At 40.6% G+C, this 25,199-nt stretch overlaps 1 protein-coding gene across 3 annotated transcripts in view; it reads right to left on the bottom strand.

The window, feature by feature from the left end:
* Positions 1-13,065: 13,065 nt before the first annotated feature.
* NFATC3 (nuclear factor of activated T cells 3) overlaps positions 13,066-25,199 on the bottom strand; it is a 63,782-nt gene continuing 51,648 nt past the window's right edge. For 2 of the 3 annotated variants that reach the window (XM_054640574.2, XM_054640576.2), the window contains 2 exons: positions 24,437-24,538; positions 13,066-16,387 (listed from right to left, as the gene is read on the bottom strand). In XM_054640574.2, the coding sequence (XP_054496549.1) occupies positions 16,263-16,387; positions 24,437-24,538 (227 nt within the window). In that variant the 3' untranslated portion in view covers positions 13,066-16,262. The remainder of the gene's footprint in view (positions 16,388-24,436; positions 24,539-25,199) is intronic. The other variant, XM_054640575.2, reaches the window with a different exon arrangement.

Genomic DNA, 25,199 nt, shown 5'->3' with positions numbered 1-25,199 from the left:
GAAGAAGGGTAAAAATGGGGAGAGGTTTTTAATATTTTGTATTAGATCTTGAGTTGCTCCAGCACTTACCACATTTTGGGACTGCCCAATGTTTTCGAGAGAAATTGGAAAGGGGGGAGTGTGGGGGGTTCATATCAGTAGTTCCACTCCTTAGAAAAAGGAACACACCCTCCCACCCACAGCCCTTAACCCTCAAACACGGGAATTGTCTTTGTAAATTTTTGTTGCTTTGAAGTCTGGGGACATTAAACAGGGCCTTCTACTGCTCCTAGACCTCCTAGGACATTCTTCTCTTGTTGAGCAATAAGTGAAAATAAGAAGAACATGTTGTGTTTCATTTGGGAAAGCAGCTTTTACAATAGACCTGATGAAGGTGCAATTGCTCTGCTTTATACCAATGTCCTGTACTGGTCCCTACCTTCCAGCTTGGCTGTTACAACACTGCAACTTTTGAAAGGTTTTTTTGTTGTTGCTATTTGGTTTTAATCATTCCTCGTTATCAGCACTTTATCTTCTCCTTGCTGGAGGTAGGGGAAAAGTTAATGTGCTACTGGCATGGATCACTTGTGTGTGTATGTTCCCTTCTAAAATAACTTGAGATGTTTGAATTGCATGTAAATGTAACTTTTAAAATTTGTATTCCTGTGCAAAAATATTCAAAATTTTCACTCCAGCTACATTTAAAATAATAATACTTAGAAGTATGCAAGAACAAAATGAAGGAAATATTGTTCTATTTCTTCTTACTACTATCCACAAGAATAGGTGAGAGGTGGAAGGAAACAACAGAATAACGGAGGAGAGGAAAAATTATGTATTTTGGGGAGGGGGAGTCTCACTGGATTTTTCTGTGAGAAGCTCCAAAAAGCTGATGGCTGTTGGAAAAATCTGTGTGTGATGGAACAGCATTAAAATTTAGCTGTCTCTGCTGCACTGAATAAAAGCTTTTGGGTTTGTCAGGAGGAGTAAGATCTTTTCCTGCTGTTTTCTGAACTAATTCAGTGTTGGGGATCTCTCTGGGACTGCTCTCAGTAGGGATGGGAGGCACACAAAGTAAAGTGGTGCTGTGGGAGAAATGCAGAGGTGTGGTGGAGCTGCCCGGTGCAAAGGCTGGCAAGGAGCAGATCCTTCCTCCTCCTTGGCTGGGCCATGAGAGGTACAAGTGAGGAAAGGACAGTGTGAGCCTTATCTGGAGTGTAACGTTTGTCACTACGACTCAGTCCAAGGAAATCTTGGTTAAACACGCCCTGAAAATGTGGGACTCATTCCCATTGGATTAGGTGTGCCTTTCTTTTGTTTGATGCAATGCAGTCCTTGTGCAATTGGGAACTTCACTGTGAAAATCCACACAAGCTACACTGAATATTAATTGTAGCAATAGCATTAAATTAAAATGTTCTTGAAAAGGTCAGAACTTTTGGGGTTTTTTTTTTGTTTTGTTTTGGGATGAATTTGATTGATTGCTTATTTTGTTTTGTTTTTTTGAAAAGCAATGCAAAAACAGAAAACCAATCATTTTTGCTTAGTTTTTACTGATAAGAAATCTATGTCTGAGATTATAAATCTAAATCTGAGATTATAGACTGTCTGATTGCTTACAATGTTTTGTATTTTGTGTCTGTGTGTGTTAAATTGCTCTAAAATGTCTAATCAAAAGTCAGGTACATCATATTCCTGATGGGATCTGGAGCACAGATGATGGATGGAAGATGATTGCAGGCCATGAGGAGATAAGTCCTAGAGCTGGAGCTACACCTGGTAATCCTCACAACAGTAATAGACCTTTTCTCTTGCTTGTGAGGAGGAGAAGGCCTATAAGGATGGCAGCTCCACATTTGCAATGAAATATGGCTTCTACTTGTCTGCAAAATCTTTTTGTTCAGCTAAAAGATATTGGTAACTGATAACAGCGTGTCTGTGGTTTTATTTAAAGTCACCTGATCTTACATTCCAAAAAGTAAGCCCCCAGAAAAGAAAGGATTCCAAATTTTCAGATTTAGGGGACTGGTTTGGAGATAACTTGGGGAAGAAAGAAAATGGTAAGGCTGTGGACCTAGACATCCCAGAGAGTGTGCTAACAAGAGGGGAGATTGTGAATGCAGTGAAGGCAATATTTTGGGTTTGTGGGTTGTTTGTTTGGTTTTTTTGATTCTGTTCACTGACACCAGGTTCCACCAGTGGTTCCCTTTCAGACCCAGCTACTCTGGCTAAACAGCTCCGTGCAGCTGCACTGTGGGAACTCACTGCAGCCTGGAGATCTTGGAGAACACAGCAAGTTCAGCCTTGGATGTTGGAGCTTCCAGAGGGTTTGCAATGACCAGGATAATGACTCTTAGAATGCTTTAGGAGGTGGGGTGGTTTTCTGGCCTGTTTTGAACAGGAAAAGCAGGTTGCAGACGTGCTGAGGAGGCAGCATCGGCCCACGCTGCCGGTGGGAAAGGACAGCCCTGCTGGCAAACTGCTCCTGGGGCAGCTCTGGGAAGCCACAAACACAGAAATCAGCCCAAGTGTGCTGTAGATGGAGCTAAAGCAGCTCTGGGTGGGCAGGTCCAGAGGCACCGGCAGCCCAGGCTCAGCCCACGAGCACAGCTCCATCGGGCAAGCAGGAATGCAGCTCCAGCACAGCTCTGCTCATGTTGCTGCTCTCAGCAACTGCACTCACAACTGATTAGAACTTATAGACTGGAGAATTTTTTGAGACAATTAGGATAAACCAAAGTGGGGGAAAGAAGGGGTTACTGGATACAATTGCAGATTGTTCATTGTATGCCTGTCATTAAGCATAAATGATGTTTAGCCTCTAGATACAGAATAGGAAATTGGATTTGAAGTCAGGAGGAAGAGCCAAGGAACAGTTTTTCTTATGCCAGCACCTCCATTTTTATTGCTTTAAACAAGGCTTAGTAAGGGGGAACATACAGAATTTGTGTGGATGTCACTGTAAAAAGTAACTTTGAGGAATAATTATGGAGCTACTAATGAAGCAGGCACGCCTGGCTCTTGGAGCCCTTGAATTTGTAACTCTGGAATTTGAGTCAGAAATCCTTCAGAAGAGCTATTACTGAATTAGAGTAACTTTTGAATTCTATTTAGCAAGTACATCATCTCTCTTCAGAAATTCTTCTCATTCCTATGTATTGTTGTTGATTTCAGAAATATTCAGTTTCATGTTTGCTTCAGATAAAAAAATTGTGAAGTATACAGGGAAAAAATGATTACTCTTTAGCAGACTATGCCACTGAAAATTGAACTCCAGAAACTCTTTGTGTAAGAGGACTTGCATTTTTTCCTGAATGCTCAAAACCACTGCCATCCCCACCCCCACTTGAATGTTTTTTTTCTATTGTTCAGTGTACCCAGGAAAAATAAGATCCTGTGGTTAAAATTCATTTTTATTTTTTACCCACATAAACCATAGGGTGTTTTTTTTTAATTTTCGTGTTAGAAACCCTCCATCATGTGTTCCCAAATCAGCAGTGGAACACTGAAACTCAAGAGATGAGTTTTTCAGTACCTTTCTTTGTGAGTACCTTTGCAGGTGCCCGTTTGGATGGTGTTGTGAGACAGCAGCTGTGCAGAATGGTGGCTGCTGTGACAATCCCCCTCACTGGAGATGTTGAGAGAATACCTGTGACCCTCTCTTCTCTCCTAAATGGGTTCTGCTGTTGTGCTTTAGGAATTACATAAAGACATTTCAGGCTTGCTGCCCTGCAATAACTCCAAACCTGACAGATGTTTTTCAGGAATGGCAAACAAAACCTAAGGTCTCAAGCTCACTTCTCCACCAGTGGTGAGGTTTGGAAATAGATAACCATCACTAATATGCAAAGTAACTCACACTAGTTCCTGTCACTGTGGTGGCTCTGTAGTGCCAAAAGCAGTAAAGCATGGCAGGCTTGTTTTGGGGTTTTTAGATATGAAAATGAAAGTGGCAATTTATGGTAAGGATGACATCATTACAGAAGTGTAAAAGGAAAGCTTTTGTCCTGCCTTGTGAGCTCATGAGCAGCTGCTCAGGTTGTGCTTCCAGAACGCCTTTGTGGCATGGTCTAGGCTGTGCTCCACATTCCAGGGTCTCACACTGGTTTTTGTGAATTCATTCCCTGTCCAGAATGTGCCCTGCTCATGTTCAGTGGGGTGGGCTCTGGATAAGCTCTGCACAGGGGGTATCTGCTTCTCTTGAGCCTCTCCTTGCCTGGCCTGCACACACAGGCTGCCTCAGCAATCTGCCCTGAGCAACAGCCCAGGTTTGCTCTGATATGCCCCAAGTATAGGTTTTGTTTGTGGAATGAGCTCATCTGGTTTTGGCCACATTTGAGTACATTTGAAGCATGATGTTAATATTTAGTCTAAAATTATCTTTGTTTTCCACATACTATCTCTACATTGTGGAAGATCAGCAACTTGTGATTTTTTTTTTTAACTCACCCCCTCCCCCCACATAAATTTTTCACTCTGAGACACAAAGAAAGTTGGTTTTTTAAAGTCATTTTTTGTGAACACAGTAAATGCACCAATAATCAAACCACACACCCAGCCTTTTGTCTCAAGTCTATTAAAGTATTAAAGATAATGTTCTCTTGATAATGCTTCATGATGGGAAAGCATTCTTCTCTTTCAAAATTGCCTTTACATTTATCTTACTGCAGCATTCCCTAAAAGATTGCTAATGTGGAACTTTATAAAAAATCCTTTCTGCACTGCTGTAACAGTGATTTAATGGCCATTTCTGGAGGTATTTCTAGGAAGTGCCTGACAAGGTGAGGCGCGTTTGGCTGCGAGCGCAGCGCGGTGGGTGCCGGTGAGCGGCCGCGCTGCTGTGCAGGGCGAGCACACTCTGTGCCTCCTGCTCCCAGCCCACCCAGCCTGTTCTGAGAACAGCTCGGCTCTGCAGCCCTTGTAAACATTGCTCCAGCTGTGGGAAGCCACTGCAGTGACTGCAGTTGTTGCTGGAAGGCCAACCAAGGCCAGCCTTAATTATGCAGACAAAAAAAGAGAAAATTATTTAAATGTTCCCAACACTGAGCAAACAACAAAGATCTCCTCTTAACCCTACTGTAGCAAGAGCATCTTTTCTCTGAAGGACACATTTTTTATTTCCAAAATGGCTGCTCTGCCAGAAAGCCTGCCATGAATCATCAGTCCTACATGGCCATGCCTCTGAATCCAGCCTCTTTTGCCAGGTTTCTTATTGCTTACAAAAGCGATTTTTCTGCACTACTTTTTAGAAAATAAGTCTACAGGGGGTTGATTTGATTTGATTTGATTCTCCTCACTTCATTTTTTTGAGACTTCCAGTGTGGGGTACCAGAATGCTGCCTTTCTTAAATACACATTCATGTGTCCTTTTCTTTAGTTTCTTTAGTTTCTTTAGCTTCTTTAGTTTTGCATCTGTTTTGTGGAAACCACCAGTGGTGCAATACTGGCTTTCAGGTAGCACCTTTAGTGGCAGGGGCAGATGGAGACTTCTTGGGCAGTTGTGCACAGCTGGTGATGGAAGCAATTGTTTCATGTGGTTTGGATGCTTCTCTACTGCTGTCAGAACAAGAGAGGGACATCATATTAATTGTTTATATATAAATTATTCATTACTTTTAAATTAATAAAACTAGAAGCCTGTGTTAAAAATTTCTAGGGTTCATCAACCACCATCTGTTAGTTAAGTGAATGTGATGCTGGGGCATAAATAAGGCATTAGATGAACCCAAGTAGCTTTTCATAGCAGCAGAATTTTGGAGCTGGGTAGGAGGACTCTAAATATGAAATAATAGGAACAGAATGGAGTGAGATAAGGCTCTCTAACCAAGAGCTGGCTCCAGGCATTGCTGCCACTGCAGATGTGAGTTGCAGATAAGAAAAGCCCCTGAACAGCTCTGTCCTGCTCTCTCCCCATGTTTTCTTCCTCTGGGAGTACAGGGAGGGCTGGGTGTGAGTGCACCACCCAAACCCTCCTGATCTTAACTGGAACTGGTCCTTCTCTTCTCCCAGTGGAATCTGATATGGACTCATTAAGTAGCACGGAGGGGGAAAGAACCAATGCAGCCTAAAGTTCCTTTGGTTTCAGGCTGACTTTAGATGGTGAATTTTTCTGGAAGTAGGGAGGGAAATTGCTGAAAAAGCTGGGAATTGTGGAAAGTTTGAGTTACGGGAAAGATTGTGATGGAACAGCTCATGATCAATATGTTTGCAAAGACCAGGACTAAAAGGTGCACTTTGTAACCAATAAGACTCTAAAATGCTTTCTATATGTGACCTGAAATGTCAACCAAAACATATATTGAGTTCTGGGAACTGGAGATCACAGTACTTAACAGAGATTTTCTGTTATCTCAGTGGGACATAGTGGAAAATAACTCAGACTTCAAATGACAATTGCTTAAGAAAATATTTACCTTAGTAGCCTGCACAAACCCAGGTGATTACATAATACCTACTTGAAACTCACCTTTATTTCAGCTGGCCATGATATTTCTTAAATCTTGACCTTTTATTATAAATATTAAACACTTGCTGCATTCCAGCTGAGTGGAGGTTGTCTTCTTGGTGACTAACATGATTTTTTCTGGCATTTATTTGAAGTACCTCATGACAGAAAGTGGCTTAAAACAAAATTGTAGCACAAATCATCTATGATACAGTGATACTGAATTATTAGTATCCTAAGACACCCAAAGGTTGTTCAGTGCTGTGATGTTCTGCCCTGTGTGAGCCTTGCAGTTCCAGTGTATTTTCAAAACCTGAATGCCCAGCAGGGAGCCTCCAGTATGGCCAACAGCTACCAGGAATGGTGTGTTCTTCTGTGGCACATGTGCTGCAACTCTTCCTGCAGCTGTGCCTTTTGAGGGGGAACCTGCTCTGTTGGTGTTTCACTTGGGTGGGAGAAGTCCTGGCTGGCTGGGTCACTTGCTGAAATGTCCTGAGGTCTCAGTTTTTACATTCACCATGTGTGAGGATAAGGAATGCCTTGCAGTCACCCAGATTACTTTAACTAGCATGAGTTAAGTGTGATTTAGATTGTGAATCTGAGTTTAATCACAATGCTCAGAGCAATCAGGTTGTTTTGTTTTTAAAAAACATATAGGCATAGAAATAGATAAGCAACAAGTGCTGTGTTTAGTCTAGTTGCATACTGTGCATGTAGGTGAGAGAATATATATATGTATATATATATATATACTGTGTGAGAAAGCTTTCTCTTTGTGCAGTAATCAGCTTTGCTCTTTCTGAGAACCTTACTAAAGGGTTTAGCTTTTGTGTCTTGCACATTTTTGATGGGGTACCTTTAGTTTTTACAGCCTTTATTCCCTTTCAAGTCTTCTAGAAGATTTATCCAGGTTTAATCTCAGCTGATACCCCCTTTCTTCCAGATCTTCCTCTTTTTTTGAGTAGGAGAGTTGGGCCACCCTCTTATTTACAATAAAGGGTGTTTCCTTTCCATATCCATGCCAATGTTTCCAGCCATTCAGCATCAGTTCTCTTACTGAATTGCTGAGGTGTTTTGCCTCAATGAGGAGTGGAATTCTCTCCCCTCCATAGGAGCTGCCCGCCGCTGTTCCCCCGCGGCCCTGTGTCAGTGCGAGTGCGCTGACAGCGGCGCTGTGGCTCTGTCACCTCCCTGCTGGCTCTTGAGAGAGGCCTGGCACTGCCGAGCACCGCTCAGAGCGAGTGGATTTCCAACCTTTTCTCCTTCCTGGGCTTCCCAGCATTTTCTTGTTCTAGAAGCAAATCTCCCCTGAACTGATCCACGGCCAGCCCTGAGATGAAGAATCAGGAGCACTCCCAGGAATTCAGGTTTTGCTTTTCAGTTGGATTCCTTGTATCCTGGTCAGCTGGCAGGCACTGGCCTCTTCTGGCTGTGAGAGGGTCCCGTTGTGAGCTGGAGGCAGGGACCTGTCTGAGTTCAGGACAGGGGACACTGCAGAGGCTGTGACCCTCCTGATGAACCCTGGCTGGTTCAGTGCAGGCAGACCAAGGCTGCTTCCCTCAGTGACCTTTCTGCATGTGAGATTTCATCTCCTATTCCTGCTTGCTTCTGTTTGTTTTGTGGGAGTCCTACTGAGAGTAAAGTGACTCAAAATACACAAATGGAGAGAAATAATTCAAACTGCATGTGATTTTAAACCTCCTTTTCAGTTGCAAATAGAAAGCTAAAACTGGTTGCCATTAACTTCTGGCTTTAAGCCGAAATGTCTGTGCCTTTGGGGAGCTCACAAAGGCTAACCTGGATTCAGGTGTGTGTTTCCAGAGCACCCTCACATTTTGCCAGAAAAAGAGACCCAAGAGAACTGTGCTGTGTCAGCTTTTCTTACCCCAACTTTTCTTGGGGGCAATTAGAACTGCATAGGATCTCTGTGTGAATTAAATTTTATTACACCCCTGGCCCCATGCCCATGCTGCAATTTGCCTTCTTAAAAAAAAAAAAGTAATCCTAAAAATCTTTTTGCTGTTGAGAGCAGGATCCTGATGGTATCTATGTGACTGAGAGAGTGCCAGTAACACTAAATGAAGGTTTGACACTTGTTTAAACAAATTTGAGAGCTTGGGGGACATTTTCAGAACTGAACAACTGAGCTCCTTGAATCTCAGCAATGTGATTTCTTTTCTGTTAACTCCACCCCTGAGGATATTTTATGTTGCATGGAGCCAGTGCTGGTTCTGCTTGCTGGGCCTGTCTGCAGCGCATCTCTGCTGCCTGCAGAATGGCCTTCAGTGAAGCCAGCCGAGTGCATTCTGAATGAAAGAAACACCAGGTAGCCTGAAAGTTACCTTACAAGCTGAGAGTAAAGACAACATTTAATTGCTTTCTAAATTTTTTCTACTTTGATTATTAAAGACTGAGTTGCTGTTTAAATATAATATTTAATGTCACTCAGAATTGTTCTGGTTTTAGGTCATGTCCTTCCAACCAAACAGGAAATTTTTTTTTTGGTGTAAGTGATGGAATTCCATTTTACTCATCTGGTCCAGATGGTGTTTGACCTGCTAAGAGTTCATGTGCTGTTGGAAAAAATATTGAGCTTAGTGTACTGTATGTGAAAATGCTACAAAGTCATGAAGGCAGAGTCTCTGTGGGGGTGGTCTGGGCAGGAGGGCACAAATGGCACAGAAAAATGGAACAATTTACATTAGAACATGCCCAGCTATATGTTTAACTGTTGCTTATCTAAAAAATTATTTTTGCAGCTTTACTGCTATCTAAAAAGTAAATCTAAGAAGAACATTGTGAGAGATTTTCCTGCTTTCTGCTATGAAGTAGTTGAGGTCAGCCTTTCACAGAAGTGGAAGCCTGTAATTGGAGACAGACCTGCATGGTAACCAAAATATTTTCTCTTTTTTCTTTTCCCCCTTTTCTGTCTTTTGTATGTTTTTGTGTTCCTCTTTCTAGCTAAGGAAACCTTATTGGTCTCCAGTGTCATTTTAGCAGCTGGATCAGTTCCAAGGGGTTTAGGCTTGGGCAAGCAGCATTTGAGTCTCTCAGCAAACTCTGCTGACAGCCACAAAATGTATGGCTGTGCCTGTCCAAGCCACGATGTCATTCAGCCTGGATCTGGCCAGTGCTGGATTGCCTGTTATCCTCCATTGTTTGTGCAGCTTTTCCATTAGAACTTCTGTCAGTGGTGAGCTCAGATGGCAATGATGACATTCTTGGCATAGCTTCTTTTTTCATATCCTAAGAAAAAAATAATCCCATAGTAGCACTTAATTCAGTTTGAGTATTGCCTTATTTGTCCTACTGGCTTGATGGCTTATACTCCTCCTCCAGCTACTGTGACTACAGCCAGGCAAATGTCACAGGCTGCTATTTGCTGTTACTTGAATAAAGTTATCCTTGACCTCTCATAGTTGCTTTCTGTTGAAGATTTTATTAGTCAATTTTTATTCCTGGTAAGGGAAGAAATGGTGGGAACGTGGAAATGCAGAAATGCATGTACTGACAAAACTGTGTGTGCTGATCAGGGCAGCTGGAGACAGAAACAATTGCAGCAGGAACTGATCACACAGCACAGACCTGAGCAGGAGCTGCTGTGACAGGCAGCTGTGAGGATTAATGTCCTGAGCAACCTTTCCACATGGAGACCCAGCCTAGAAAACACACAGAGTAAAGTTGAACCAATGGCAGTTCAACTGGAAATCTGCACATCTGTCAGCTGCAGCTGTTTCTGACCTGTAAATGGTTGTTGCACCTTTATTATGATGCAATTCTTAAAATGGCAAACCTTGAAAGTAAACCTTAATTCACTAAATCATAGAAAACCAGTGCTCTGGACAGGCTATGCAGCAGCTCTGGAGGCACTTCTTCAAATGACAGAAAACTGGAAAAATCTGTTCTTGCTTCATACTTAGAGAATTTCCTACTTGAAAACAGTGACAAACTGACTGCTAGAAGCTTGTCTTGTCCTTTTCCAACACATTGCAAGAAACACTTGGCTGGTGGATACACCAGGGAGTTCTTGGAATATTTACAAACAGATCCTTTTATTGCTGTGAGAAAAAAATTATGATGCATGTAGGACAACACTCAGCTTTTCTGTGCTGTGTGTTTGTTGCAGTAGTTGTACCTCCTTGGCAGAGAAGAATCCATCACACCTTCTGTACCAAGCTGTAGTACATTTAGGAAGGCAACCCTGACCTTTCATGCCTTGTCCTAAAAAATGCTCTATGCCAGCCTAAATCCTTGATGTTGGTGTTACAGCCAGGACCTTGGGTATGTGGAGAAGCTGGATTTAGGAACTTTTGTCTTTGATTCCAGAACCTGCAGTCATTAAGGTGTGGAGGTGTTTATTGAGAGATGCTGCAGTTGTTAATATTGTAGGGTGGTTATTGTTTTTTATAATTGCCTGTTTTCTAGAAAATATTTGCCTTCCCAACCGTCAGGATTTTCAACACACTGCTTCCCTGTCTTTCCTGCTTTTTATTACAAGAAGGACCTTTCTAAGCCATCAGTCATTTATCATTCCTCTGTCAGAAGAACTTGGAAGAGTAGTTGTTCCTTTTTCCCTCCAGCTTACTTCATATGATATTACTGATTATCCAGCACTGCATTGCCAAGCCATATTTTCATATCAAGTCCTCTTTAGATGCATCACTTTGATTAAAAATTACAGAAAAGAACAACCACAGACTACAAATATTCTTCCAGCTCTCACCAGCAGGTGTCACAGCAATGACAGGAAGGAAGAGGTATTTCTTTTTCAGTTTCTAGTAATAAAAACCACAAATGAAATGAAAACTTTACATTTGCAGCTTGAGAACTTATATAGCCCGGCTTTTCTAGTGGATCAACCTCTTCAAAAACAAGATATATTGAACATCCAAGTCTTTGCAAAGTAAATATTCCTTTTCTATTGCTTATGTATCTTAGTCTGGTTTTTTTATTCCTTCTGTTTTCTTTTGCATGTAGCAGGTGTAAAATAATTTTTAGAGGATCTCTGCAAATGACTGCTTTTTGTTAAGAATGACTGATAAAAATTATCCTTTTACCAGGCAGAATAAAATTCTGAGTTAACTTTCTTTACCAGAGAAGTCTGTATGCAAAACTATGCATGAATTTAAATATATTGAAAATCTTTTTTTCTTTTCCATGGCCTTCTACGTATCCTAATACTTCCCTCACTACAGCAGTGGCTAGTTCCTGAATATTGTTATTGCAAATTAATTGAAGCCATGGGGCAAAGAATAAAGGTAGGGACAAAACAGCTCAATCCTCACCTCATTCAGTCCAGTGGAGCACATGGTAGATTCAGAACATACAGTGGTATTTTGAGTTAGGCAGGGACAGAGAGGGGTCCAAAAACAAGCAGCAGGAAGAAGAAAGCACAAGTCTGTGCTGTGGAATATTGTAAGGGAATAGTGGCTACAATATGAGAAGTAAAAGGCCTTGATTTCTGCCAGCATTTCCTTTGGGTTTGGGTCCCAAGTGAAAACGTCTGGTTACTTTTCTGAGAGAACTGACTTTACCAGGACATTGCTGTTCTCTGATTACCTGAAACACCAAACCAGTGCTCTGCAAGGTGGAAGCGGCGTTTTCAGCCTGCCTGCCATAAAGCCTGGTCTGTGCACGGAGAGCCGCGCGTGTGTCAGTGCGGGCTGAGCGCAGATCCTCTCTCTCCTGTGCCACCCGCACCCGAGCGGAGCAGCCTCCAGCCCATTTGCATCTGAAAGGCGACTTGAATTGACGGCAAAGGAGACGCAGTCAATGGCTTATTGCTGGTGTCGGTGTGTGCTAATTATACCCCGGGTAATCACCCTACAGAACATGTGAACAGCTTTCAAACTGCCGGGGCTATTTTTACTAAAGCTCGGCTATATTTACCGTGCTTCGGCTGGTGCCACTCGAGCATCCCCTTTCTGGTGTATTTATAGCCAAATGCAGCTGAAGGTAATGGGCCGGGACAGGCGCTCCGAGGGACGCAAATCCCGGCCTGGCCGCGATCCCGGCTCCTGCTCCCTGCCGCAGGTGAGCACGGCAGCCCAAGGCCGCGGCTTCTGCCTCCGTGCGGGGCTCCGAGCAGCCCCACACCTCAGTGGGTAAGGAAAGGGCCCGGCAGGAAACTGCAGGGGAAATAAAAACCTTTTCAGTAGCACCAAGATCATTGAGATGAGATACATATTGTAAGGCCCGACTGTACCCACAGGGACTTCCCTCGGTGCTGCCTGATCAGCCAGGATTTGGCAAGTAATATAAACTTTGTTGGAATTTCACATTTATTTCAGAAACTGTTTAACCATATCTTGCCTGAGATAATATCCTTTCAGGAATGGGAATTGCTTTTTCTGACGAACTCCCTTGAATAATAATTTCCAATATCCAATGTCCCTCAGTGCCCCTGTCCCAGCCTGGCACAGCTGGTTACCGCTGCATCACAGAGTTTCTTCCCACTACATCTGGTCTGCGTTTCAAATAAATGACAATGTATTTGCATTATTTTTATTTATTTGAACACTATGATTTAAGAGCCTAAATGCAAGTTTTTCCCTTTATTTCTGCAAGTAGCACTGCAATCATAACTTACAAAAATGTTTAAAATACAAAATGTACATGAAATTACAATACAAGGCTCTGTAAACATCTAGAACTTAATCTTTATTGTCCCACATTTTTAAATATAAAACTTCAATTTGAACGATTTCCGAACCTCAAGGAATGACATCCATTATGAGTATCAAAAATAGAGTTTCAAAGCTTTGTATCAGAACAAAACCATTTTTTCATTCTTTGGTTTAAAAAGGGTGGCAGTTCCCCTGATAACAGGTAAGTTTTACTACAGAAATTCAGATTCTTAGTTTATGGTAATTTCAGAACTCACCCCTGTCCCCCTGGATTAATATACTACCCCCTTTTGTTTTTCCCCCCAAACATTGATCTTTTACCCTCCTTATAGAAAAGCTACCTCATCATTAAGGCTTTCCTTCAGGATAATCTAAGTTAATAAAAATTTTTGGGAAAGTACTCAGGGAGAAAACAGGACAAGGACAAGGAAGTGGATGCCAACAAAATATTAACAATTGCCGGGTTCTGTTGTTTAATTAAATTTGCATAGTCCAATAGAGATCATGTGCTTTTTATACCACTAAAATTATACAAGATTAACAATCTTTATCTACGTTATCACACAAGCTAAAATAAAATTAAGACCCTTGTATTGAAGCTTTTACAAGGCAAATACAAAACTGCTTTAGTATCCAAAGCTATATTTTTTAAAATTTCATTTTTAAATAGGAAAGCATTTCTACGTCTACAGGCATCAAGGTATTTAAAGGCATCAGAAAATTTAGTGCATAGCAACTCCGGATTGTTTGGGCTCCTATATTTTAGGTACAGTGTGAATTCCAGCTACTTGGAGAACTTGCAAGGAGAGTCTGTACCAGCAGGATAAAGGAGCATAAATCCCATACAGTATGAAAAGCTTTTCAGTCAGAATTCTCCTACAAACAATGGTTAATGCAAAAGACCCAATACATGAATGAAAACTGGAACGTGCCTTGCCACCAGCACACACTGTGAGACAATGACATGGTTTACAGCATTGTGTGGTTTGGTTTGTTTTGAAGGTGTTAAAAACAGAAGTAGATGTATTTCTGAGCATGTGAGTTCTTTCTAGGACCTTTAACGTACACGAGTAGAGGACAGAGTAAAGCACCATTGCTGAGGGACAATTACAATATCACACTTTCCAGATTCCAGCCCTGCCAATTCTTTCCTGCAAATGTCAAGATTTGCACCACTCAAAAGTACATTCACAAAAAAGATGCTTAAGATTCCCAGCAGGTACATGGTGGTTTTGCATCAAGTTGTTTGAAATAATTATGATACATCAAGTTAGTAGCCTCAGGCTGCACTCTTAAAAGGAAGCGCATGATAAAATTACAATTTTACCCACTTAATATGGTCTTTAAAAGTTCATGATTCAGCTGTTTCAGAGATGGGATTACAGCTATGGTATTGCTTGGGCACTGACTTCACTCCAGGTGTAAGGTTCTGCCTGCAAAAGGCTCAATGGAAAGTTTTCCCCACCACTGTTTGCCAAAATGCAACATCAGTAGAAGCTGTGTTTGCTTTCCCAGGTGTTACAACTCAGCACTGCTCTCCACTGTCAGAGCCTTTCATTCATTTGAAGTTGACAAAGGGCATGTGCTCCCCACGTGTTAACTGCTAAAATGGCTACACTTGTCTGAACTGGAACCAATGCAAATATATTTTCCAATTTTCTAATTCTTTGTATTAATTCACTCTTAATTTTTGTTAGATTGCCATGGCTCACCCAAACGAGCAACTAAAAGGAACACCTTGGATGTTCTGAGGTTCCCTGTACTGCTGACCTTTGCCATGACTGGTATACCCTGTGTGCTCCATGGAGGGAAGCTCTGGAATGAGTGGTTCCTGGGGGAGGGAAAAGGCTGTGGCCTCCACAGGCAGTGCTGGATCCTCTCCACAGTGTCTGACTGGAAAGGCCAGAGACTTTTAGGTAATGATGTAAACAGATTGTTTCAAATTCATCAGATTATGGGGATAAAGGAGATGCATCCTCAGAGCACAGCACAGAGTTTACTGCTGCTGCTGAATCTTGTGTATTTCTTTGGTAGCTCCTGCTTCACACCTTTGAAATTAAACATGGACACATGGTACTGCCTAACCACTAATTCACAGTAAATTACTTTTAGCAAACTGACATTTACAAACAGCCAGAATTTAAGGAACTGTAACTGTCATCTCCTTAGGAGTTCCAAGTGGCATGGTTGGGCATAAGCCTATAAAAGATACAGATGTGATCAAATGATCTATTGCATTGAAAACTTGAATGCCACTGAATTGGTGATTTCAAACCCATATTCTGCAGGGATAATGGGAATATTTAGATCCTCAGCAAACATTAAATTTTCTCCTGTATCTAACATGGCTTTGATGTTGCTGTTCTTTAATCTAAAATCCTACTGCTCAAATTTGATTACAAATGTAACTTGCTAAGAAAAAAGCTATTTCAAGAAGGAGCCTGTGCTAATAAAGATCAGGAAGATTATCCACAAAGTTATAAAAGTTAAATTTTGGAATGTAATTTCTATCCCAACACTTTCATGATGGAATGGTCTTTTTGCAGCCTATCAAGTAACATCTTCAGTTTATAAACAAGTGCAGATCTACATTTGGCTTCGCTTCCTATGAATCTAAGAAAGAAAACACTACAGTATTCATATACACAATGGCTTCCATGGCATTGGCTTCAGATGACAGGTACAACTTGCCACTGGAAGATCTTATTAAGAAAAAAAAAAGAAACAACAGAAGCTTTAAAGGCTTTCCAAAATGACCAAAAGGTGTTACAAATCATCAGTTACAAACTATACTACCTCTAAGGGCAAGCAGCACACTGAAGATGTGCATTAAATCTTCCACGTTCAGGACTGTGAATATTATAAGAGCAAACTAACACCTCCACACATCTGAAGCACTTAAAATATAAAAGTATTCTATTTAAATGCAAAAAGCAAAGCTTGTTTGTAACTTTAAAACAGTTAAAATATCTGGTGTAGATTCTGTGTGTCCATTTTAAGAAGTCTCTTTACAGCATCTGAGGAACTATAATTAAAATGCTCTGTCTCTACATCAAAAATGTAACCCACTAAAAGGGCTTTGCAAGGATCCACTGTTCCAGTTCATCAAGGCCACAGAGTTGGAAGCACAGTAAGTCTAAAGAGGAAGAGGATGAAGAAATATTCAGAGAAACTGTGACGTTTTCATGGATGTTGAGTCGTTAGCTTATCCATTACTGGATTCCATCAGATATTCTCGTCTCCAGAGACCCAGGACACGGATGTGCAGGCTGGCTGGCCACTGGTGCTCCATGTGACACTGAGATCTGTGACATATCTCTTCCTATGATCTCATTCACTATAAAAAAAAAAGAAGAAATATTAAAAATTGACAGTTTTTATGCTTTCCAAAAGGCAGAACTCATCAGCATAACCCTTTTAAAAATAAATACTTTCAGAGCTAAGCCTTGATGCTGTTATGTAACAGGAGATGAATGAGGAGCCTGGCTTCAGCAACAGTTAAGCAAGGGGCAAAAAACGTCCTGCCATAATCCATGCAGGAGAATCCCTAAGCTCCTTGTAGAAAATAGGCACACGAGCATTCATGACACACAGGTAACTGAAGGCACAGCACAGGTCAGGTTTATGGAGATTTCCCCACAGAACTCCTTCTGTTCAAGAGTGTGACAAGCACAACAAATAACTCTAGCAATTCCTGACTCTTTCAGGCTACTTACAGAACTTCCTAAGAACCTAGATTCAGGTTAAGAGAATATTCTTTTTAAACACTACATACCTATTAATTGGGCCAGTTTTCTGTTTACTTGCATTTCTGAAACCACAGTAACTGAATTATATCAGTAAATTTCCCTACAGTGAAGATTCAGGATGGACTAATATACAGGCCAGTTTGTGTGTCAACTTCAGTCAAGTTTAATCAACTTGTACTATTTAAAAGTGAGGGACACCTCCATGAATGTGACAAAGTTAACCAAGGTTATTAAGAAATTACAATCTTGAAGTCCTACTCTAAATCCTATTTAATTAAATGCAGGACAATTGAGGTTGGAAGATGATAAAAATTATAATTTTAAAGGCTAAGTGTAAAAGCAGTGACAGAAATGTCTATTTTACAAAAACGGACCTTGGTAATGTTCTCAAAGAAAACTGAATAACATTCTACATGGACATGAAAAATATCACATTAAATAATAATGACAAATTTTAGAAAAATATTGGACCATAACCACCACCTAAATTATTATTTCATTGTTGGGAGCAATGAGTCCTGTTGATTCCCATTACTGAGTGGGCAGTAGGTTAAATCATCTCTTTCTCAGCAAGACTTTGAATAGGCTGAATTATACAGGCTTTTCCTTAATCATTGCATGAGTTTGCTTGGACCTTCTATAAACAGGTATTTAATGGATCCTTTTGTTGACCAAGGACCATTTTTATGTTTAGAACATTTTATTCTGCTAATAAGCTGCTTCTATTGAACACCTTAACAGATCTGGAACCCAGGTTTTTGCTACTTTGTTCTCCACTGGGCAATTTTACAGAATAGTGTTGATGCACTTCACCATCTTTCTTAATGCTTCCTTAATTTTCCATAGCAGGATTTACTTTCCTACCAACTATTTCTGTCTGGTAGAAGCATCACAAAACCAATCTACAGCTGGTGTAAATTGTGTTTCTGGCACTGAACAGCCTGAGCATTGCCCTTCGTGGCAGTAGGATCCATAAGTGGTTCTGATGTAGAAATGTATTAATATTTTGAATATCTATGTATAAATGTATTAATATTGTGAATATGCTGAAGTCCATGTAACTAAGAAAATTCAGCTCTGAAAAGGGGTTATGTCACTCAGGAAAGCATTAAAACCACCTCCTGCACAGCCCTGTGTGTAATGGAGGAGGAGTTTGTTATCCATCCCTGCAATGGTTTTCTCTTCAGGAGTGCAAGGACAGCTTGTTACACCCCTGGTATTGAATCCAAGGGTTCTAAAAGGTCACACACACCATGGAAAAGCCAATTCCCTCAAGCATTACAAGATGTGCAATTCATCTGGCTTAGAAAACCTGTCATTCAATGAACTAACTGCACGAGGACACTGGAAACTGTGTGACTGCAGGTAGGGCACTTTCCCAAGTATTTTTACTAGGCCAACACAATACACAAGTAAACAACTGCTAAAAAAAAAACCCCACAACTTTTTATTTTTTCAACAAATGATAGATGCTTATTCATAAGAACTGTGCTCCACCAGCTTCTGTCAGGGCATTCATTAGCTTGCTCTCAGGGGCTCCAACAGCTCTTATCTACTGAACAGTAGCTTTGTGCAAATCCAGTGTACCAGCTGCTCAGTACTGCTAAAACTTTCATGAGTGCTACAATAAAAACATTATCAATAACATTCTGAAGTTCAGTATTTTGAAATTATTAGTTACTTCCCTTAAGTTCTGATGGCTGATCTGTATCTGTACTAGCACCATCAGCACAGACTGGTCTGTCCTGCAATGTTCTGTAGTTCCCACAGGCAGAGGTGTTTACCTGAACAGCACGTAGCCACTGGCACTGCATTCTCCTTAGAACACATTACACTGAAGACAATAGCTGGTCACATGGGGTTTTATTTGCCAAACTTCTGCAGAAGTCATTATGTAGAATATTAAAGCTACAGGTTAGTTGGTGTTGCTTTGTTCTAAATAATCACTGATTTGTTTTTAAGAATCTGTTTGTAGCTCAGTGGGTTTGTTTTTTTTTTCAATACTTTTAGCATGTGGTGAATACAGATTTACCTGGTTTACATGGATTTCCATTAGAAACATCTACCATTTCTTGGGCAAATGCAGGCAAATGTCTTCATTACAACAAAGAACTCTAGTGGAGGAACCTTGCTTGTCCCAGTGACTTTGCAAGAATTGCTAAGTTATAAAACCAACCAGTATTCAAGTGTGCTTTTTTCAAAGGAAGATGTAAATCAGTGTTCTGCCAGAGCACCTTGCAGGCCTCAAGAAAAGGCTGAAAATGCTTTTCCTGCTGTGTCTGACTAAGGCGTTTGTTCACAGACCTTGGACTCCCAACTACCACATCTTCCAATTCTGGACTTTCCAGGAATGTCCATTTCAACTGTCTGGAACTCTGCACCCAACAAATGGACTGGGGGGAGCCTGCAGACTCCAGAACTCTCCATTGTTTAGATAAGGTACAGCTGAGGATAAAAAGAAAGGCTTCAAAGAAAGGAGAACTTGCAGAAGGCAGCAGCTCAGATCAGACTCTAATCTTTCATGGCACATATAATATTCATATAATACCAGCATTATCAGAACTTGTCTTTCTGATGGGGAATGGTATAAATTAAAGCAGTTTCAAATGTAAATTATGTAGTCAGTAAGAGATAAAATCTTGCATAAAAATGTACAAGGCTGAGGGCGAAATCATCCATTTTCCTTTTTGTATTAAAGACGAAAAGAGAAATCCAGGTCAGTATTTGAATGCATGATGTGTCACCTTCTTCCAATGAGGGGCAAGCACACAACATGTAGCAGTCTGTGATTAAAACTGAAAACTTAATTAATGTGCATAGATACAGGTTTTCTACAATGTTGTCTAGCAAAACTCAAGTTTTTCAGGTGACAAATTGGGAGAGGAACAAATTTCAACAATTCCAAAAAAGGACAAGCTCAGGCTCTACTGCTAATGCTTTACAAACAAAAGAAAATTTATTTACTTTTAAAAAAACACTTTTCCCACCTCTCCTACTTTTGACTATGGGCTGCAGGGGCTACTCTGTCCTAAAAATATATCTACAAAGATTTCATACTCCCTTTTGCTTAACCTTAGGAGCCATCCCATTAGCAACTAGACACTGGGAAAGAAGCATGCATGGCTTTGTTAAACCTCCTTGTGTTGACACCATTTCCTTTCTTCAGCACAAGTTTGCAGGGGAAGGATGCAGAGCTTGTTTGGGATTCTGCAATACAGATCTCCAGGATGGGTTTCATGTTCTTTGTGCTCTGTCTGCCAGGTTTATGTATTTTGTAGTTCATACTTTTGCTGCCTCTTTGGAGAGAGCCAGTTCCATTAGACTTTAGGTAACAGTTGTGCAAGTAGGACCTTGACTTTTCAGCCCACTGCCCCTCCAGTTAATCCCTGCCTGTTTGGTGCCTGTGGTGCAGGTGTTGACTGCTGATCCCACAGCCTGGACCCTCGACTCACTCCTCAAGTCAGAGGCACCAGAAATGCCTCACACACTGAATCATTACAGAGTCCTTGCTAATATTCAGTAATCATTTGGTACCTACTGATACCTAAAATCATTCTGAATGATCAGTGTCAACTGAGTGGATGATATAAAAAATGCCACAAAGTGTTTCCTGTGCTAAGAGTCCAGGTCAATAATCCTGAAATGACAACTGGAGCAGATGAAGAGAGAGAGGGGTGCACACACTACACTGTGTACACTCATGGCACATTCTCCATACAAAAGTGATAACTGCACTTTGAAAACTTGTCAGATATGGCACAGATCAAAATGTGATACAGCGGGTGTTTAAAACACTTTTTTCTCCCTTTTTAATATTGGGTTGTGAAATGAAAATTATTTTAACAACTTTTCTCTGTCTATGTAATTGACCTCTTTGGCAGTTTTCCCAGATTTCGGAATTTCAGCTGTTACTTTATTTGCAATAGTTTCACCTTTTCCTCTCTTACTATTTATCTAGAACATAAGCTGGCTGGCAAATTTATACTAACAGTTAAAAATAGAGGGTGCAGAATAGAAGTTAAATTGGTGGGGAGAAAATCTGCTACAAACAGATTAGATTGGCCTGGTCAGTACTGGTGATGCTGCAATGTTGCATTGCAAAGCTTTTCCCTGTCTGTGCTGCATCGAGAAAGGACCAACACACTGCATATTGAGAAAGCATCAAATGTCAGATAGAGGCTCCAGCCTACAAAATGGAAACCTGCAAAATATGAAGCAGTGTCCTAACATCAATATGGGCAGAACAGAGTAGAAGTAGCTCTGACTTTTGGATCTTTTGTAAAATAAGAGCAAGCACCTACTCTGTTTTACTGGGCTCTTCCCATGGTTTTCATTTCCCATTGTGCTCTGTGTGCCTGTTTCCAGTCCCTGCTCACTGCACAAGTGGCAGCAGCTGGAGCACCGAGGCCTCCCCTGCCCCTGAGGCTGAGGATTTTGCCTCTGGTCACTGAAGGCTTGCACTGGGCAGCTGACAAAGCCACAGCCTGACAGCCAGGCTGCTCAGGATGAGCTCTTCCAACTTTGCAATTTGCTATCCACAGTTTTAAGACCTAAAGTTAGGTTGAACAGCTCAGCCTTTTGGGCAGTGAGTGACACCCAGAGCTATGGGTGCTGATCCCATCAGCTGTTCCAGCACTGAGCAACCCCTCTGGAGAAATTCCCACCCACAGAAAGTGATCCATGTTCAGGATTTGCAGAGAACAGAGCTCTTGTGCTATGAAGCAAGACATCAGCATTAGAAGCTGGTGCTTCTAATAATAAATTCCTGAATGTTTTGGATAAATGAAGCCCCCCCACAACTATGAATTTAGAGTAACAAGTTCTCTTAAGGTGTTTTTAAGGTGTTTGAAGTTCTAATATCAGAAGTAAAGGCATTATCTTCCTTAATCAAATGCCAAGCAAAAACTAACATGCTTCTGAATTGCTCTGTTTCTTATTTCCCCTCTCATTGTGCTAAAAGACAAATATTTTGTACTGGAGCACAAAGGAAAACAGAAGTATATCTAAGTATATGTATTTTTTATAAGAATATAAGAAAAGGAAATTCATGAACCTACAGGCCTTTCAGAGAATAATGCAAGTAACCTCTTTTTCCTTGCAGGAAGCCACTAATCTACTTTCTACAGGACAAGCAAGTATCTTTATTGGCAGTTACCAAGCATTTTAGGTTTTTCTAAGTCAAAAATACTTCCTGAAAACCTCTGTGGAGAACTTCAGGCAAATCAGTTCAACTGCCTGGTTTCCTTTAATCACATCTTGCTGTAGAGGTTTCTAGACAGTCTTTGGTTTTCACCCTTCCTAAAAGCAGAGCAGCAGCAGTGTCACATTTACCCAGGCTCCACATCAGGTTCTATTTTACACTCAACTGTTGCTTGCTCTTCCAGAGCTGCTGTCTGGCATGTCATCTACTTGAGGACAATTGTCACTGTCACTGCTCTGAAAGCTTTTTACTGACACCTTACACTGAGGCAGGTCCTGCAATGTCTCTTTTTCCAAGGATTCTGGGTATGAGAATCTCTAGTTCCTCAATTGTCAACATCAATACACAAAACTTTCTAACATCACTTACCTAATTTTAACTGAATAACTGATTAGTCATCTGTTGGTCACATTTCCCATTTAACTTCATAATTTTTATGTTCTGTTCTGATTTCTGCATGTGGAAGCAGCTTGTAGTCTCTCTCACAGCACAGTAATTGCACACTTAAGAACCTTGATAAATAATCTGCAGACTGCTTGCAACTATGTGACCCTTCTGACCACCTATTACATTTTCATAAACTTGATTGTTTTCTACAGGTTGTCTTTTCAAGTTTGCCACAGCCTGTGATGCTGAAACTGCTACAAAACAAAATTTAATTTTTTCAAGAAGTTTTTGTACACTCCTTTCAACCAAATAAAGAGACATTTCCTCATGTGGGTTCTCCTCATGTTTTGGTAGTCCCTGTAGCAGTCACCTCACTTACCCCTGCTATAAAGGATGACTCAAGTATTCCATTGGTTATTTCCTGCCTTTGTAGATGCTCTGATCTCCTGCAGCACACTACAGCCACAGTTGCTCTCCTCTTCAGCAGGATAATTTAGAAGCTGTGTTCTTCCTAATTTAAGCCTGAAAATTGGCTCTGTAAGAATTCTGTACTGGCAGTGGATACAGTTAACTTGTCTGATTTGACACTGAGCATTCTTCAAGGTACAAAACCATCCTACTTTCCTCTGTATCCTATCCTGTATTAATACCACACTACATTGTGCCAAATACACAAAATACCCATTATTTTCATTTTAAAAAATGCCATGTTTCTCAATTGCATTTGTCAAATGCTAACACTTGTGTGTAAATGTGTTTCTGTCTGGGTTTCTGTTTGTGTGCCCTTTATAAGAGGGACCTGTCAGCCTACATTTCATAGGCCTAAATTTGGGGTTTACCACCCTATGTGCTATTTTTCACTCGGAGATACTGGTATTTGAGGGTTATTTTATTATTAGCCTAAATTTCTATTTTTCAAGAACTCCTGCTCTTCAACAATTATTCTCAACCTACCAGATTCTGAATTGCACAGGATATAGTGCAGAACACTGAAATAATCTAACTTATAACTCGTATTTTACTGATTGATTTGCTGTTTCAAGACACAGGTATGTCAGTTTGGTGTACAGTCCTTTCCCTGGCTTTGCCATTCCAAACAGGAGCTACTTACCTTACTAATAACATTTTGATAGGTAAGGAAAGCAAAGAATTAAGTTTCTTGAAAGCTGGCAAAAGACCAGTGTGATTTATTTCAGTTTCATAAGCAAACTTAGGATCAGTCTACACAGTAATTGTGTGAAAGTTTTATGAAGAGCTTGGTTATTTCACTGTTACCAAACCTACTGTACATTTACAGTTTTAACCTTTACAAATCTATGGAGAAAGTATAAAATGTTATAAGTGTTTATAATGTATACGTGCATGTATTGAGAGAAAAAGGACAGTATAGTTCTTTGGCATTTTAGGCATCTTTGTAATAAAGTGAAAACCACTAAAGTCTAAACACAAACAAGACCAATAGACCATGCAACAATTTCTAATATCATTAGTATTTAGAAAAGTTCATAGGGCCTAATTATCTTGCTTATATGTGAAATAAAAGAAGCTGAAATAATAAATCCAGATATTCTTACCCAATTATAGTGCACATTCAACTCTAAATCTAGTTATGAACCTGTACTCCTAATACTCTGACTGGAGGTGCATGCTACTGTATTCCAGCTATTTAAATTGACATTGCTTCATCTTTTTGAAAAAGAGAAACATTCCAAATTTCTCAGTTAACTGATCTGGCCACTCTTCTACCTTGCCCATATTTGGCTTAAGATTTTCATATCCTCTTCTGCTATTTTACTAGATCCTACAGCACACAGGAAGTTCTGTGGCAGCTCTGTATACTTTAAGTGGAGGTTTTTTAATGAATGAATGTACACCTGGCTCACAAATGCTAAATTTTCAACTATTTCAGAATACACAGGTGTCTGGTTATAGCAATACTTCAGTTTTACACAGTGCTTTTCACTTGCAGCTCTTAAAACTCTTACAACACTTTCCCCTTTCCTTTGTGCTCCAATTTCAAACATTGAAGCATTTCAGTAAGCAGACTCACCCTCTAGATTTTCCACAAAGGAGTTGGACATGAGTGCTGAATGTTGAGTCCATTTCTCTGTTGAACCTGATGGCTGGTATTCCAGGTCAGAGATAAAACTGTCTGTGTCAGAGAAGAAGACAGACATAACTACTGACTGGACTAAACCAAGAAGTTACAGTTCACTCAACCAGGAAGTGATTTTCATTTTTCTTTTAATAGCTCTAAATTGAAATACCCCATTTCATTCACAAACACTGCGTATGTGACATAAGCAACTATTTATAATTATCAGAGTGCCTTTTAAAAACAGTATCACTTTTCCTGTATATTGACTTGTATATTTACTTTCATTTAGCAGCCAGAGCCATAAAGGTAATGATTATTTTTTTGGATGTCTGCATAGTCACCTCATCATGAATTTATACTACTTAAATCTGATTTTAGTATTTGTGTTTAGAACATTCCTCCTTCAGGTTTTTCAATTTGCTTTACTTACTGTGGTCAAATTAGAAGCACTTGTGGCACTGGACAGCAACTCCAGGGTAGGCAAAGGAGTCCTAGTGAACAAAACCTGTTGTGCCATTTTGCCTCTCCCCCAAGCACAGGGAGCTCCCCACTGCACACCCTGCCCAAGGCAGGGCTCTGCAGCAGGGCCACCACAGCTCCAGAACACCAAGTGTTGTCTTGGCACAGGTGGCTCCCTCAGACTTGGGCCACGTGAGAAACCCTGCAGGTAGTACAGAGCTACATTTCATGGAACTGCTTTTCCTAGAGGAAAAAT

This window comes from Agelaius phoeniceus, chromosome 12 (assembly GCF_051311805.1).
Source record: "Agelaius phoeniceus isolate bAgePho1 chromosome 12, bAgePho1.hap1, whole genome shotgun sequence".
NCBI lineage: Eukaryota > Metazoa > Chordata > Aves > Passeriformes > Icteridae > Agelaius > Agelaius phoeniceus.
This window is presented reverse-complemented; position numbering and strand designations above follow the sequence as displayed.